The sequence below is a fragment of the Calypte anna genome, chromosome 13 (genome assembly GCF_003957555.1).
Source record: "Calypte anna isolate BGI_N300 chromosome 13, bCalAnn1_v1.p, whole genome shotgun sequence".
NCBI lineage: Eukaryota > Metazoa > Chordata > Aves > Apodiformes > Trochilidae > Calypte > Calypte anna.
This window is the reverse complement of record NC_044259.1, coordinates 679,540-695,124: the sequence shown is the minus strand read 5'-3', so window position 1 is coordinate 695,124 and position 15,585 is coordinate 679,540. Positions and strand designations below refer to the sequence as shown.

The 15,585-nt window shown below is 43.9% G+C and overlaps 2 protein-coding genes across 2 annotated transcripts in view; one reads left to right on the top strand and one right to left on the bottom strand.

Annotated features, from left to right (window-relative positions):
* Positions 1-15,585, top strand: part of CTNNA1 (catenin alpha 1) — a 112,467-nt gene that overhangs the window by 42,659 nt on the left and 54,223 nt on the right. The gene's annotated exons all lie outside the window — the stretch shown is intronic.
* LRRTM2 (leucine rich repeat transmembrane neuronal 2) lies at positions 12,821-14,715 on the bottom strand. The gene is made up of 2 exons (XM_008503407.2): positions 14,712-14,715; positions 12,821-14,367 (listed from the first exon to the last, which is right to left on the bottom strand). Exons 1-2 carry the CDS (start codon positions 14,713-14,715, stop codon positions 12,821-12,823), a joined length of 1,551 nt encoding a protein of 516 aa, XP_008501629.1.

Below are 15,585 nucleotides of genomic sequence, written 5' to 3'. Positions count from 1 at the left end.
GAAATATGAGCCTGCTTTTTGTGTTTCTGGATATATCTTTTAGTTCATGTAATTTGCAAACGAAAAACTTGAGGTTTTTCTTCTGATTTGGCTTCGAATTCAGATCAAAGGGAATAACCAAGCCTGCAGAGTCAGCTTGGGATCACTCCCCAGCCCTGTCAGCTGTCTTGTGCCTCCTGCAGAAGCATTTTGTCCCTCTGATTTGGTATTCCAAGACATTCCTCCATCCATCCTGCTACTCCCATCTCCTCAGCCATACTGAAAGTGAGATGAATTGACCTGTAGCCAAGCTTAACCAGTCAGCATTCCACAGAATCACTCCTGAGGAAGCAGCTGTAAGTATTGACAATTGTGCTGCCCTCCTGCAGCCCCTCGGGTGTCATTCAGCAGCAGCCTGGATTAGGCCTCCCCTGTCTGCACCACACCCGGGGGGACACAGTGTGGTTTTCACCTGCATGAGGAAACACCCTGGGTTTCTAAGGGAGCTGTTAACAGCAATTCTGAGACACCTCTGGGCTCTGCTCAGACCCAGGTCCATGAGACCACGGGGGCTTTTGGTGCTGCATGGTGCCCACACACTGCTTCTCCATCACATGGGGTTTTATTTATCTGCTGGGTTGGGAAAGGAGCTGGGGCTTGGGGCTGTGGGCTGGGCTGGTCCAGGAAGAGACCCCTGTGTTGCTGGGTCCTGAGCCCCAGCTCCAGCACCCTGCCTGCTTATAGCAGGGAGGGGAGGGAGGAGGAATACAGCTGGTAACCTGGAGGAGTTGGGTGCCAGACCCACTGCATTTACACCTGCAGATGTGTAGTGCAGAGCCTGCCACTCCTCTGCCTCCCTTTGCTGCCTCGCTGTGAGCTGGACACTGATGGAGGTCTGTGGGGAGGATGAGTGCTGCTTGGAGGGTGAGGGGGACCTGGCAGGTCACCAGGGGCAGGTCAGAGCCCTTCAGCCTGGCTCTCAGAGCTCAACTAGAAAGGCACAAGAACATACCTCTCACTTTTTGCAAAAGATTTCAGGCATGTTTGTTTTGTTAGTGCTGGGTCTAACTTTGCCCCAGCCTCATGGATTTGTGCTCCTCAGAAAAAGATGGATGTTGTTGTAGGGTGATGTTCTTGGCACCCTGACACTGTTCTATCATTGCTTATCAGTGTAATAGATTTGTTTGTTTGTTTTTTTGCCTTTGTGGTGGTGATGTGTTGCAAAGGTGTAGAACCTGGGTGCTTTGTGTCATAAAACCTACGCTGTTAGCTTCTTTAGATATAAGAACAGACTTAAACAGTACATGGATAGCTCCAGTACCTTGGAGTGGTACAAAAGGAAGTACAAAATATTTGAGGATCTGTTGTTTTCCAGACCAGACAGACACCTCTTCTCTTTGCTTCCCTTCTTCCTCCGTATCACAGGTGAAAAAAACAAAAAATTAAATTACTTTGTTCTGCTACAATACCACTCTTTCCCCTCAAGAAACAACACATTGATAGCACCAGACAGCAATTCTAAAGGTTTGATTTCACCATTGCTTAGAAGAGGTCCTGCTCAGTTACTGTTGCCTGTGAAGGTATTTGAATGAAATTGGGAGTTACCCCTCGGGTTGTGTGGGTGGATATCCAGGTTAGTTAGTAACTGGGCTCCTGCATGTGCTGCTGATGAAATTAATCACTTTCTATTGTCTAAATTCGATTGTACTTAGGATGTGAACTGCTTACAAACCAGGCCCAGCACCTGCTAACCAGCCCCAGTGTTTTCCTCTGCTCCCATCACTGCCCTGCAGTGGGAATTCTGGAGTGAGCTGCAGGGATTAGGACTGGGTTTGGGCAGTCCTGACAGTTTTGGTCAGCTGCCATTAAAGCTAAAAGATGTTATGAAATTTGGAAGAAGACTAACTTGTATGTTCTCCTTCCTGATACTCCTTTTTTGGTAGGGAACAGACTCTGCAAGAGTGATGCTGCAAATTACAGCTCTCATATGAGGAAAAAGACTTCTGGAAGAGCTTTATATATATATATATATATATATATATATAGAGAGAGAGAGAGAGAGAGACTGGAAATATGTTACTAATTTGAAATACCTGTTTCAAAGGCAGTGTAGTGCTTTTGATAACATACTGGTAAAACAGGCATTTCCTGATGATAACTGCATTAAAACCCCCCACAAAACAAAACCATTTGTCAATGGGCTGTGTAATAGTCTTGGTAGAAGCTGGTTTAATAATCACAAAGTTAGTCCTCTTTTCTGCTCAAATTGGATATATTGGTTTGGTTTTTTGCTTTTTTTTCTGGCTTAGATCACTAAAACATGTTTTTGTTCTTTATTGTATTTTGCACCTTGTGTCTGTGAGCAATCTGCATCAAATATGTGGACTTGTCATTTAGTTCTAATCCTGTCAGTTTTTTGGAATGTTCCTCTTGCATAAGAAAATGTGGGAAACAGCATATAATAATTATTAAAAATATAAACAAAACAAAACCAGGATGAAAGGCTCTCTTTGTACAGAGAATCCCATCTGCAGAGGGCGAAATCCTTCTTGAAACTGCATTTTAGAAGTTTTTCTGCCTTCCAGAGGTGATTTTCCCCATTTGTGGGGTTTTCTTGAGATTTAATTTTGATTTTTAAATATTGCTTTCAGTTAGAACCCAGGATCACAGACTGCATACATTTCATATTGTGTCAGGTGAATTTACTGTGTCACATCTGTTGTTATTTTTTTAATTCATTGCAACTGTGTGCATAAATAATGCTTTGGAGGAATGGGGTGGCAGGGTTGTTTTGTTATTTACATAACCTCATATTTTTGGAGTGGTTTTCTTGTGTTTTGATGGCTCCCAGTGGGTGTCTGATGGTCAGTGAGTACAGACTAAATTATGTTGTTGACTCTTACAGCACAGGTTGAAGTCAGAGTTGTTACAGAGCTACAGCATTGCTAGGTTTGCTTGAACTGATAAACACTTACTAATTTGCCTGATGAAGATTAGTGTTTTTGAATAAACGTCCAGTGAAAGTAGATGGTGAGAAGTTCCTGTCTTGATGATGCAGCTTTACTGTGGTGTATTCAGATGATGGAGTGGCCACTAAGAAGAAGGAAGCAGTCTGCAGTCTAGTAGCATCAGCTCATTTGAATGTAGTATAAAACTTTTTCATGTGTCTCTGGACACTCTCACTGGCACGCTTTGTCAAGTTAATTGTTGTCCACAGACAGTTGTAGATATGAAGGGTAATATCCTTGAAATTTATCTGCTGGGTGCACTGGAGTCGTTTCCCACTTTGTCAGTGCTTTCATTTGTCTGCCGTGTTTTACGGCGAGCTGTCAGACAGCTGTAAGTCACAGGAAGGTCCTGGTCTGGAGCTCTGGTGGGAGGAAAGTGCTGAGCACATTCACATTCCAGGTCTCCGTGTAATGTTACTGGTCTTGTGCAAGTGGTTTTTGCACAGGAACCTCTCTGTATGGTGTATTTTATATATCTGTGTGTGTATATCTATATATGGATTATGTTCACTGTCCCTGCTGCTAAGTGAACATCTCTGCAGCATGGGAGCAAAAGCTTTGAATTCGTTCCATAAACACTTCTCAGATTTCAAACAAAGTGGAGGTTTTCTTCCAAGTTTCAGAGTTGTCAACAAATACCTACACTGCTGAAAAATTCAAAACTGGGAGAAGAGGAGGCACTGCCACTTGTTCAGCAGTTCCCAGCACTGAAGGTACATTAGAGCTGCACCTGTGGTCTGTAAATATCTGAAATGCCTCAGTGCTGATTTCACTGTTCCATGGTGTTAAACAGTGGGCTGTGTGGGTGTCTATTTATTTTAACTATGGGCAGCAGATGTCCCTCATCCAGAGGACTGGCATACCTTGAGCTGATCTAGAGACTTGCTCTCTAGTGTATTACCTGGCAAAAGCTCACGACACAGGGCACAGAGCAGGCCACTCTGTGGTGTCAGCAAAGCATGTGCAGATGTCTTCTGAAAGGACTGTGGGCTACAGTGACTTGAGAAGGGCTTCTCGGTTTTGCTTGGCTTAGGAGTGTGATGCTCTGGTGGAAATGTACTACTTGCCAAAGCTTACTGGTAATTTGTTCTGTAGTTCTGCTTAATCAAATGTCTAAACCTTAGCCTTTTTTGAAGTTTCTCTGTGGACTGGATGCTAATTGCCAGAAAAAGGCATCTGTCATGTAGTCAAAGCTCTTTTACTTCCAAGTTCCACAGCAGCTGTGGTGCTAATAGATGTCCCAGAGCTAAACGGGTCATCCATAGAGAGGAATATAAACTGGAGATGCTTTGCTTTTCCTGCCTGCCCTGGGGCTGTTAAATGCTCAAAGGCCTGAACCCTAAAGCTATGCACTTGGTACCTACAGAGCTCCCAGCTCTCATGAGGAGCTACCAGACTGTGCTCTGGGGCTGTTGCTTCCCTGGGTGCTGAGCTGCTGCCTGTCCTACCTGGAAGCAGTGAGGCAGCTGCTTCAGTCTGTAGGACTACCTGGAAAGAGGCAGGAGGAATTCCTTAACCTCTAAATTATTCAACCAGAATTTCAAGCGTGGAGTCAATGCTCAATCTCCGTAGGCTCTGGCACAGCAGATGTTGCTGTTCGCTCGGGGATGAAATGCTTCAGGGCTAGACTCCATCAATAAGTAGTTCCATGGCTTTACTGAAGCATGTTGTCTTATCCTGAGGACAACAAAGATGATGCTTTAATATCTCTTGCTCCTTAAATGAGAGGTACGTGATTAGACCTGAGGGCTTGCAGAGCAGCCTGCTGTGTGGTTTTGCTCAACTTTGTAGTTAGATCCTCGCTCGCAGCCTTTGGTGGGTACGTGCTGAGGGTGTTCGCTCTTTTATTCCCTTCTGGGTCAAGTGAGTCACCTTGGGTAGCTCAGATTTGCCTTCCTCAAAGCCGAGCTCGTTACCAAAGCTGCTGCCGGTGTCTGCAGTGCAGGGGAAGGCGTGGATATTATCCCCTTGTTAGCTTCTCCGTGGTGCTGTGAGAGGTAGAAACTCGGCTGTAGTCTGTGTCCCTGTCCCCTCACCTGTGGTCTCCCTCCTAACAGATTATGTTGGTGTTAGCTTTACTAAGAGCTCTCCTAATTTGACAGGTTTTTTGCCTTCTCTGAAAGAATAAAAACTGAAGGTGGTAGCAGGGTTGAAGCAATCTATTTGAGGGCACAAATTGATAGTCCCAGCTAACAGCATGTGGCTTTTGAGGCAGAGGTTCTGGATGTGTGGTGGATTATTTAGGAGTTAGTTAAAGAGAAGAGAGCAAATGCATCCTAAGAAAGAATGCTTGCTGGAGGGTTGAGCTGGATTCTGCATTAACACTCTGTAGTAAAACAACCCTTTTGCAATAAGCATTTCTGCAGTATGTTCTATGCTTCTTAAAAGATATCTCAAGAATTCTGGTAGCCCTACACTTGGGAAGTATCTTGGAAGGACCTTTCTACTTGGAATGCATTTCCTGTATGTAGTGCTGTCTGTAATCTCATGTGGCCTTGCAAAACCCGTTCTACCTATTAAATATGCAGTAAAGCTGTTCTGTTTGGTAGAAGATTGTATGTTTAAACAGCAGAAGTCCTCATTGCTCCTGTATTTTAAGATTAAAAATTCAGCCACAACACTACCTTCAGCTTCAGAGCTATTAGAATGGGTTTTCCAGATTTATTCTCCTGATTATAATACAGAAAATTAATTGCTTTTGACTATAAAGAATTATGACCCATTCATTATTTAAGAACCTTCTTGATGGATGAACCTTTTCCACCTACTTCAAGACTTCTCATGAAACAAGGCTGCTTTTTTAAACTGGTATAAAGGAGAATGCACCCATATCAAAGAGTGGATGCACTGCATGCTCTGTAGGGGTTGGTGGAAAAGGAAGTCAGCACTTTTCCTGTGCCTGGTTTGTTTGATTATCCAACACACAAGTAGTAATGCCTGCTGAGAGACAACAGGGTAAGTTACTTGAACAGCATTTAAAATAAATACTTTGGGGTGTTCAGGGAAGATCTACAAGTTTCTTAAAATGTCCTGGTTGTAGAGAACACCACTTCAGTTTTGGTCCCGTGTGTGTATTGGAAGTGTTTGTGTCACATACTGGGGACAGGACCTTGTATTCAAAATATAATTAATCCCCTTTGGTCACCACTCAGCTCACAGCTGCTGGTTCTCGTGCTGCCAGTTCAGAAGGTCTCAAATTATTTTAGTGTCTAAGTCTTTGGTCTCACCCTTTTAGCAGATGAAGTAGTCAGATTTCTTAGACCTGGTTGATTAAAACCAGCAGAAGAATCAAAAGAAGGTTTTGGTGGCCTCTAAACCCAGAAGCACTTGCTGAACACCCTGAAGTAGTCCAATCTCCCCAGTCATTTATCACAGAAATAAATATGAGACTTTTTGAGGGAGGCAATGGTGGTCATTTTTTGTTTTGTCACATGGAATAATTCCCAGAGCACTGGGTTTTGATGCCAAACATGACAGAGCTTTGATTCATTCAGGTACAATTATTGTCCTAGAATCTTAACAGCAATGAAGCTTTGATTAGGTAACGATGACTTCAGAAAGCTTTTTTCTTCTTTCCCTTGTAAGGACAGATTGCAGTAAATATTACCATTAGTATTTTATGGTGGATGAGCAATTGCACTGAGCTGTGTCCCTTGGCCTGTGCACTCACAGGAGGAGGCAGTCGGAGCTTTCCCAGATGTGCTGGGATTTTCAGTTCATTTGTGCAGTCCTCTCTGGTCAGGTTATTGAGTCTCAACTTTTTTTTGCAGTTGTCTTAACACAGCCTACATTTACAAGTAAGTTGCTAGTGATGTTGACATTTCCTTGTTACTAATTGGATTTAAAGGTTTTGCATAGTACTTTCAGAATACTGATTTTTCTCCTGTGTACCATACCTTGTGAAAACAACAGCTTTTGCATTTCAAATTTTTGTTATATTAAAATCAGTCTCTTTGACAGTTTAAGAAAATAGATTTATCATGTGCTGCTTTGAGGCATTTAGAGGGATTTGAGGAGCAGTTAGCCAACTGACATTTAAAACCCTTGAGAACTTGCTGTAGCCAAACCTTTTGCAAAAAAAGCAAGTGCAGCTATGGCTTAGTTACTAAAATGATTTTAGCTGGCAGTTCAGTGCATGTAATTGCCTTGGAACATCCTGAAACTTGTTCTTTGTTCAGCTGTTGTATGAAGGCTTTTGGGTTGTGTCTGTGAACTTGTCAATTCCCTGAATCAGAAATCTCTCTCCTGCTATTGAAGCACCATGATTTTGAACATTATCTTCCTTGCAATAACCTGTTTAAAGAACATTTTGTATTTCTGACACTTTCTCAATGGCTGTAATTCAAAGCTGAAGTGATGCCTTGCTAGTTTGACATCTCACCATGAGACTGATTGTTTGTTCTCTCTGAACTCCCAGCAAAGGGCTCCTGTTGGGAATGCCATGCTCCTGGCAGGCAGGAGAACCAGGTCTGCCAGGTGACCCCACGGAAGAGCCAGGGCCAGAGGGAGGTCTTGGAGCCCTCCAAGGTGGGCAGCCTTGCTGGAGGGGACACTGCTGCCTGTGCTCCTCCTGATGCAGGAACTCCCAGGGGGTCAGTCTCAAGAGTTGCGCTTTGGGTTGGTTTTCAGACTTTCATCTTGCTTGGACCAGTTTCTGTTAATCAAGAGACCTCACGTTTGGGAAGAACCCGTGCAGGCCAGCTCGTTTATTGCAGTAAAACAGAAGGTGATAAGAGTTATGGCAAATGGACTGGTCCAAACCTGACCTGCCTGCTTTGGGTAGTGGCTGTAGTCTGGTCTCTGTATTGTGAAAGAATGAGCTTTTGACAGCTGTGTTTGAAAAGGGGGGAAGAAAGAGGCAAATGCGGGTTTACAGTATACACAATTTTTAATAACAAAATTTTTCTGTACACTGAACTTTGTTTTACTCCACCACTTCCACCCCTCCCACCAGAAGTTGGCTCTCTAGACATAATTTAAATACAATGCATCTGGGACTATTAGGGTTGTTGTTGTTGTTTTTTTTTAATCTGTGGTTGCAAAACTGGTCGAATAGTTCACTTACTATGTTTTCATTAGTAAAAAAGAAAACCAGAGCGTGTTTTGGTTTTCCTTTTTTTACAGAAGGAGTGGGTGAAGGTGTAGCTTTCCAGGTGCACAAGCTGCCTGGTGTTTTGCCCTTAGTGCAAGTTTTGCCCCATCTGAGCCTTGATTCTGTCCACCAAAGCTTCTGTGACCTTTCCCTAGGTACCTCTCAAAAGATTTTCATGCCAGATGTGAAATTCTGGGTGTCCAGCAGACTCCTAAATAACCATTTTTTAGCATGTGGGACTCTTTGCAATGGCTGAAGGGGTAGGAAGGGACGATCTGCTGCTGTACAACTGCCTTTGGTGTTTTGCTCTTTCTTTGCTTATTACTTTTTTTTGGGGGGGGTGGGGAGGGAAGAGGGGAGGGGTTGGGTAGGAGAAATACCACAGTATTCCTCACTGAACTTAACTCTTACAGAAAACTTCGTAAGAAACATGAAATTCAGCTTCTGGGCAGCTTTCATAGCTCTGAACAGATGGATTTTGATGGCCATGCAGATCAGAAAATTAAATTACTTTATTTTTATTAAAGTAGTGCAGAAATTAACCAAGACACGTGAAAAAAAAATTAACGTAGTGCAGGTTTTTGCTTTAAAGCCACTGGATATTTCTGATTTTACGTGGCAGCAGTAGGCTGCTGTCTTCTGAGGGGGGTAATGGGACATAAGTTCAGCTGCTTAGATTTGCATGCAGGGTAGGTTTATCACTGAAAAATCAGATCATTTCTGCTCGAGGGAAAAGCAAACAAAACCAAACATTGATATAGTGGCATTAATTATGTTTCAATCTGATAGGAAATGGGAGCTCTGTGCAGAGGAACACTTCAGCTGGAGACTAAACACTTACCCATTTTACTCTTGATCAAGTAATTTTTAGTTGTGTGCATTTAACTGATGATCTAATGCAGAGCGACTAATGAGAGGGGAGCTGAAAGCATTAATTCAGACCTGTTCCAGAACGATGACTCAAAAATTCAACTTGTGCTGCTAGGTTTGCCTTTCACTGACATGAAGGGTGGGGGGGAAGGAGGAAAAGCTGGCTGGAGATCAGTGAGGCTGGAGAAGGTATTTGGATGGGACCAGGATCTTGAGCAGTAGGAAACATTCCTAAAAGGCCCTGAACACTTGGGTGAGGCTGTGCCTGGGGGTGGCAAAGCACCTGTAATGCTATTTAGTACCTGTAGAAACCGAGGCAGTGCAACAGGGATGCTGTCTGGGGGAGAGCAAGTTAGCAACCCCTTGTCATCAGCCAGTACTCATGCTGCAATACCATGAATTTAAACTAAATCTTCGTGGTTCTTGGTCCTTAAGCAAAATAAATCAGAGACTGTTGAATAATGCAATTATTACGATACCCTCCTTCTTGGAAGGGTCACAAAAAATTGGGAATGGAAGACACTGCTTTCAACCACAGCCAAACCCCCAAAATGAACAGCTTCTGGTCATGTCCTTGTGCAGAGCACTGGCTTTGCCTGCTGTTTGCTGTCCCTCCGTAGGGAATTCAGGTTGACTTCACTGCTAGTGTATGGCACTCTGCAAGTTTTATGATACCTGTTACCCTAAATGTAATGTTTGCAGAATCGCTTTGCTTACGCCTGGAACCTGGCAACAAATGATTTTGGAAATGGCAGACATAAACCATGGCATTTGGGAAACAGGCTGAGGATTAGGGTATAGCACAGAGTCAGGGTAAGGCAGAGCAGTGCTGTGCTAGGCTCTGTCTGCTGGCCTCCTGCTTCCCTGTCTGCAAGCCAAGGCAGCACTGCAGGACCAGTGGGGATGCTGCAGGACCAGTGGGGATACTGGTGGAGGAGAGAAGTTGGGTGCCTGGCTGTGTTTGCTTAGGGAGACACTGCAACAGTTCTCTAGTGCTCGGAAAAAATGGTATGAGTGGCTGGGGTGGAGAAAAGGCTGAAATCCAGCACTGCTGGAACATCTGCCTCACTGGTCTCGGGTGTAGTGGGCAGAGCCGGGGTGTTGGAGAGCACCCCCACCCTGGGGGGAACCTCAGAGCTTCAGTCCAGCAGCCACTGCTCCTTGCTGTGTAGAAGGCTGGAGTGGTGCCTTTTGGATTGTTACAGCAGGGATGGTGAGATTCCTTCCTGCAACTGCACCTGAGGACACCAGAGCTCAGCATTGACATTTTAGGGTTGATGATAGCGTAGCAAGATTATTGGGCTGCCAGGGTAATTAATGAGCTCACTTATAACTTTATCTGCTGGTGTCCTACAGCTGTACATGACAATCATTCCCCAGAGTGTCTGCTCCCCAGGTGCTGGTGGTGCAGACTGTGGTGTCAGTGCAAGGTAAGGGGGGGCACAGCCAGGGGCAGGATGTGGCTGAGGTGGTGATGGGCAAAAGCCTTGGATGTAAGGGAAGAGCTGTGAGCACTTACTCCTGGTGAGGAGAAAGCAAGCAGCTAAATACCCTTGGAGACCAACACATTTTTGTATTTATCAGCTCAGGTCTGGCCTGCTGGCTCATGTGGGATTTAATAATTGCAAATACTCGCTCTTTGTCCCTCTGCCCTGCAGGATTTGTTGTATCCAGTTGAAAGCAGTAAACTGATTTCCTACAATAGGTGTAAAGTGGCTCAGTGCAGTGTTAAAGGCTCCCAAAAACCCACAAAACCCAAGTCTCTTCCATTAACTACAGTCAGTGGAAGTAAACACATTATCTGTTTGATAAGAAGGGCACTGTCTGGAAAAGTGAAATGATGGGAATTAATATCTTCAAAACCAGTAATGGAAAAAATCTTTATGTAAAATCTTAAAGTCACACTTATCTTGCTGTAATTGCCTTGGATGAATTAATTTCACAATCAACATCAAACTGTTGTATAATTGCACCCTAAATACCTCACTAAGTAGTGATACAGATATATAAAAGCAGAGTGAAACAGCAAACATTTTTATGCAGTGATTTTTTTTTTTCCTGTTTGAAAAAAAACCCATTGTGGAATAGCTTAGTACAACACAATTAGCATACTGTAATTACTGTTGTCCTCAAGGTATGTCAAAACTGTGAGGCATTTTTCTTGATTTGTGTGCTGGTAGTTGTTTAACACTGCAGCATTGGACACGACACTTTTTAGTTCTATACATGTGTGTGTGTATATATATTAAAAAAAATTTCCATCCCTCTGGTTCTTTTAGCTTTGGTTAGAATGTTTACAATATTTGAGCAGTTGACTTAAAAATAGTGAAATGCTTTGCAGAACCCCCCTTGCCCCCACCCCCGTGGCATCTGAATGCCACCATCGCTGCATAGATCTGCAAATATTTACATATAATTTCACAATATAGTAGAAATAGCAATATGGTACTTCTGGATAAAGAAAGCAAATTACTCCTTAAGAATGAAGTGCATGTGTGTGTATATATCTCTCTATATATGATTTTTTTATGGCATACTAGTTTAGGTTCTGTCCCATATCAAGTAAGAAATGAAACATTTTTCAGTGAACTATTCTATAAACTCATTATCCTAACTTGTCAGAAGGTATGTATTTTTACTCTTTTTTTTTTTTTTTTTTTTTTAAACTGGTAATTACCTTGAATTCTGAAAGAGGAGGACAAGTGAGTGCTTATATTACAGGGCCTAATTCTGTCTCCAGAGAAACCACTGGAGTTGGAGCATGAAAATAGCTTCCAGGCAAGAGGAAGCTTCAGCTGGGGGGGCAGCGGGGGGACAAAGAGAGGCTTCTTCCTTCCTTCCTTCCTTCTCCTTAACCTTGCAGTTGAGATTTACTTTTAATTAAGAAAAACTTGCATTAAGGGTATTTACACATGAAAAAAGGTGTGGAAATGGCCTTTATTTATAGTGGCAAGTCATTAGCCCAGGATTCATGAAAAGCAGCGTCAAGTCCAAACCAGAGAGAGGATAAGAACTGAATGGACTTAATATTTCGACTCAATCCTGTCGTCCTGAGCCTTCCTAACTGAGCTCTGCTGCCTACTTTCCAAGTGCCTGGAGAGTCCTGCTGCTGATCTGTGACCCTCCTGATGATAACTGGTGACCCTGTGAACTGCTCCTTCCCCTGCATGTCCTGAGGAAGGTCCCTTGAAGCAAGCCAGACTAGGAATGCAGATAGGAAACCTGGATCTCAGAGAAATCCACTGCTCCCCAATGCACTGAAATTCTCACCCGGACCTTTGCTGCTCTGTTTTTGTTGTTGTTGTTGTTGCTTCCCCTCCCCTTTTTTACTGGAGCGAAATGATGAGAGGAGGAAAATCTTCCTCCACGGCTGCCTTTCAAGTGAAGGGAGCCAGCTGGGGTGTTTGGGATCCTACAGCTGCAGTGGAACAAACGGAGCGTGTGTGTGTGTCCCCGCAGGTCTCTGTGCAGAGATCCACTCTCCTTCCCCTCCGACTGTTTTCGTTAGAAAAAGTAGAATATGAAGACTCGGGGATAAATGTTTACACACAGTCATATAATTACATAACATGAAACATTTTACATAGTTTGAGGTGAGCATCTCTTTAGACTTTTCAACATTAGGAGTGCAAGTTTAATTTAATCATTGCTTCTTTAACACTGAAAATATTATGGATTTCTTTTTTCTTTAAAAAAAAACCCAAACAACTTAAAAGTACGGCACCACTCCATGAACAATGTTTCCATTAAGTAGCTTGGAAAATTAGGTTTATGTCAGTGTTTGTAAAAACTGGAATCTGATGTAGGTCCCCTACAATTTTTTAAAATAGGTTACTTAGCTGATTTAACTTGGGATGGCATGGAGTAGGCATTATACTTCACATTCTTTATAGGGCAGCTGCTGGCACTTGCACTGTCCGTAGCCATTGATGATGATGAAGGGTCCTTCGTGGGTGGGTTCGTATTCGTTGTAGGGTCCTTGGTCTGACATATTTGCCATATGCAGCCGGGTTTGGGATCGGAGCTGCCTGTGGTTTTGAATCATTGAGCACTGCCTAATTCTTCTTAGTGTGGGAGGGCAGCACTTCCTGGAGATGAACACTATAAAAATGATAAAAAAGAAAGAAAACAATAAAGCCATTGTTCCTGTAATTACCCTCTGAGTGAAGATGGCATTGTTTGGCTCGGGGAAAGGTTCTTCAGTGGTAACGACCATGCCTGCTGTAGTTGGAATCTCTTTGTCTCCCACATGGAAATGAGAAGAGCTGGTTCTTTTTGTGTACTCGGTGGTCGGAGCCGCCTCGGTCGTAGCCAGGGGCGTAACAACAGTCGATAAATTCCAGCAAAGCTGAAAACCATACACTGCATCCAGAATATCCTCTCCCTGGGTGTGGTCAGGGCTGTGGCACAGGATGGAGTGCTCCCACCGACCTTGGAAGCCACTCAGCCATGTGGCCAAGGCGCAGATCTTTGGGCTGCATTCCCACAGATTGCCGGAGAGGCCCACGGTGGTGAGGGATGTCAGTGACCTTAGGATCTTGGAATCCAGAGTGGTGAGCTTGTTGTTATCCATGAGGAGGGTTTTAAGGTTAGGCATAGTTTCAAAGACTGTTAGGTCGATGGCTTTGATTTCGTTTCCAGTCAAATCGAGCTTTTCTAAGGTGCCCCAGGTCCACTCCATCCCACATGTCAAGTTGCTAATTTTGTTCCACTGCAAGAAGAGCGTGTGCAGGCTGCTCAGACGGAGGAAGTGAGCAAAATTAATCTTTGTCAGCTGGTTGTGCTCTAGGTGAAGCTCCCTCAGCTTGATTAATCCCGCAAATCCGTTGCGAGCCAAACTTCGCAAGCGGTTTGTGCTCAAATCCAGGAACTCCAGGCTACGACAGTCCCAGAACAGGCGGACTGGGATGGTCCGCAGGGAGTTGGAACGTAAGTGCAAGGTCTGTAGCTTGCGAAGACCATAGAAGAGCTCGGGGTGCAGAGAGGATAACTGATTAAAAGAGAGGTCCAAATTCTGCAGGTTAAGCAGCTGGCTAAAAGTTGTGTTTGGCAAATGAAAGATTTTGTTGGAACTTAAGACTAATTCCTTAAGTTTATACAGTCCTTGAAAAGAATCTTCTCTGACTGTTGCAATTTGATTATGATCTAAGTGAAGCCAAGTAAGTTGACTGAAGCTTGCAAATTGATCCCTTTCAAGTTCAGAAATATAATTGTGCCTCAGTGACAAACCTAGCGAGCCCTTTTCAGTGGTGTTTGGCACTGAGTGAAACCCCTGAGAGTCACAGTAAAAGAGCAGCTTCTCACAGCGACATTTTGGTGGACAAGCCATGCCCAAGGCAGGCAGCATTTTTAAAACCATACTCATTGCATATAGTGCTGCCAGCATACGAGCCCCTAATGGCCACTTGAAATGTAAGCCTGCAGAATATAATTTAGGAAAACAACAAGATAGGATAGCCTTATCAGTATACTTTGAACATCACGATGGAAGATTTCACTGCAGATAACATTGCCATGCATTTCTGACAAGCTAATTCTAAATGCAAGAAACAACTTTACTACGAAACACAGAATACTGGGATATTACACTTAGGATCAGTCTTTATCTCTATTACGGAGGATTACAGTGTCACAATCGGAAAACATATTTTTTTCCTCATAAGGTTCAGTGCAAAACAAGAATCTGCTTTAGCACCTAACTGCTCATTTAAAGCACAGCCAGTCATTCATTACACAGGGTATAGAGAAACGCAGGAACTTACCCATTCTTTTGAGTACATTGGAGGTTGCATTCAGTCGTAGTTTGAGACTCAACGTGGTGAGTCTGTAAAAGGCTCTAATGTAAGATAGCCTTTGAATTATTTACTGGGTTTCGTGTCCTTTGATATTAGTGCAAAATTGAATCCACCGTGCTCTCTCGGAGTATTCCTTTTGAAATCACGGGCTCGCTCTCCTCTGACAGGTCTGCGATTTGGAAATCAAGGCTTAATACAAGTTTTCATCCTCTGGGGCTGCTCAGCTGTTTAATTGAGGCTCCCGTTTCCTTTTTCCACAGCTGTGGCTCCCTTTAGCCCTAACTTGTTGATGGCAGATGGGTGGCTTATTGCCGAGAGAAGCTCCTGTAGTAGCATGAGTGCATTTACTGAAAAGCTTTTCAGGGAAGCAGTACAAGAATGGATTTGCTTATGCGCTGCGACCACACAGGGCTGTATATAGGCTGACGTCACCTGGTGACGTTCCTTTTGTTTGGGTTTTCCAGAAGCTTTGCTGCTTTAAAGCAGTGTGGTGCATACTGTGAGCCTCTTAAAGACCACTGATAGAGGGAGGTGGGGGGGGAAATCCACGGCAGGAGCCCTTCGTCCCTGCGATAGAAGGACTAGGAAAGACTTGCACCACCCCTTCTCCCCCTCTTGCTACATCTGCGCTGGGGTTGGGAGCAGCGCAGAGCTGCGGGTGGAAGCGCTTCAGTGCCTGCTGCTGCCGGTGTTCTGATCCGTACCGCTGCAGAAAAAGAACTTTTAGCTACGAAGTAGCCACTGTTTGAACAGGGGATGCTGCTGAGCATCAGCTTTTGGCAGAGGTGAGAGGGACCGGGGCAGCTTTAAGCTGTACCTAGCAGCTGGGTGCCACCGTGTC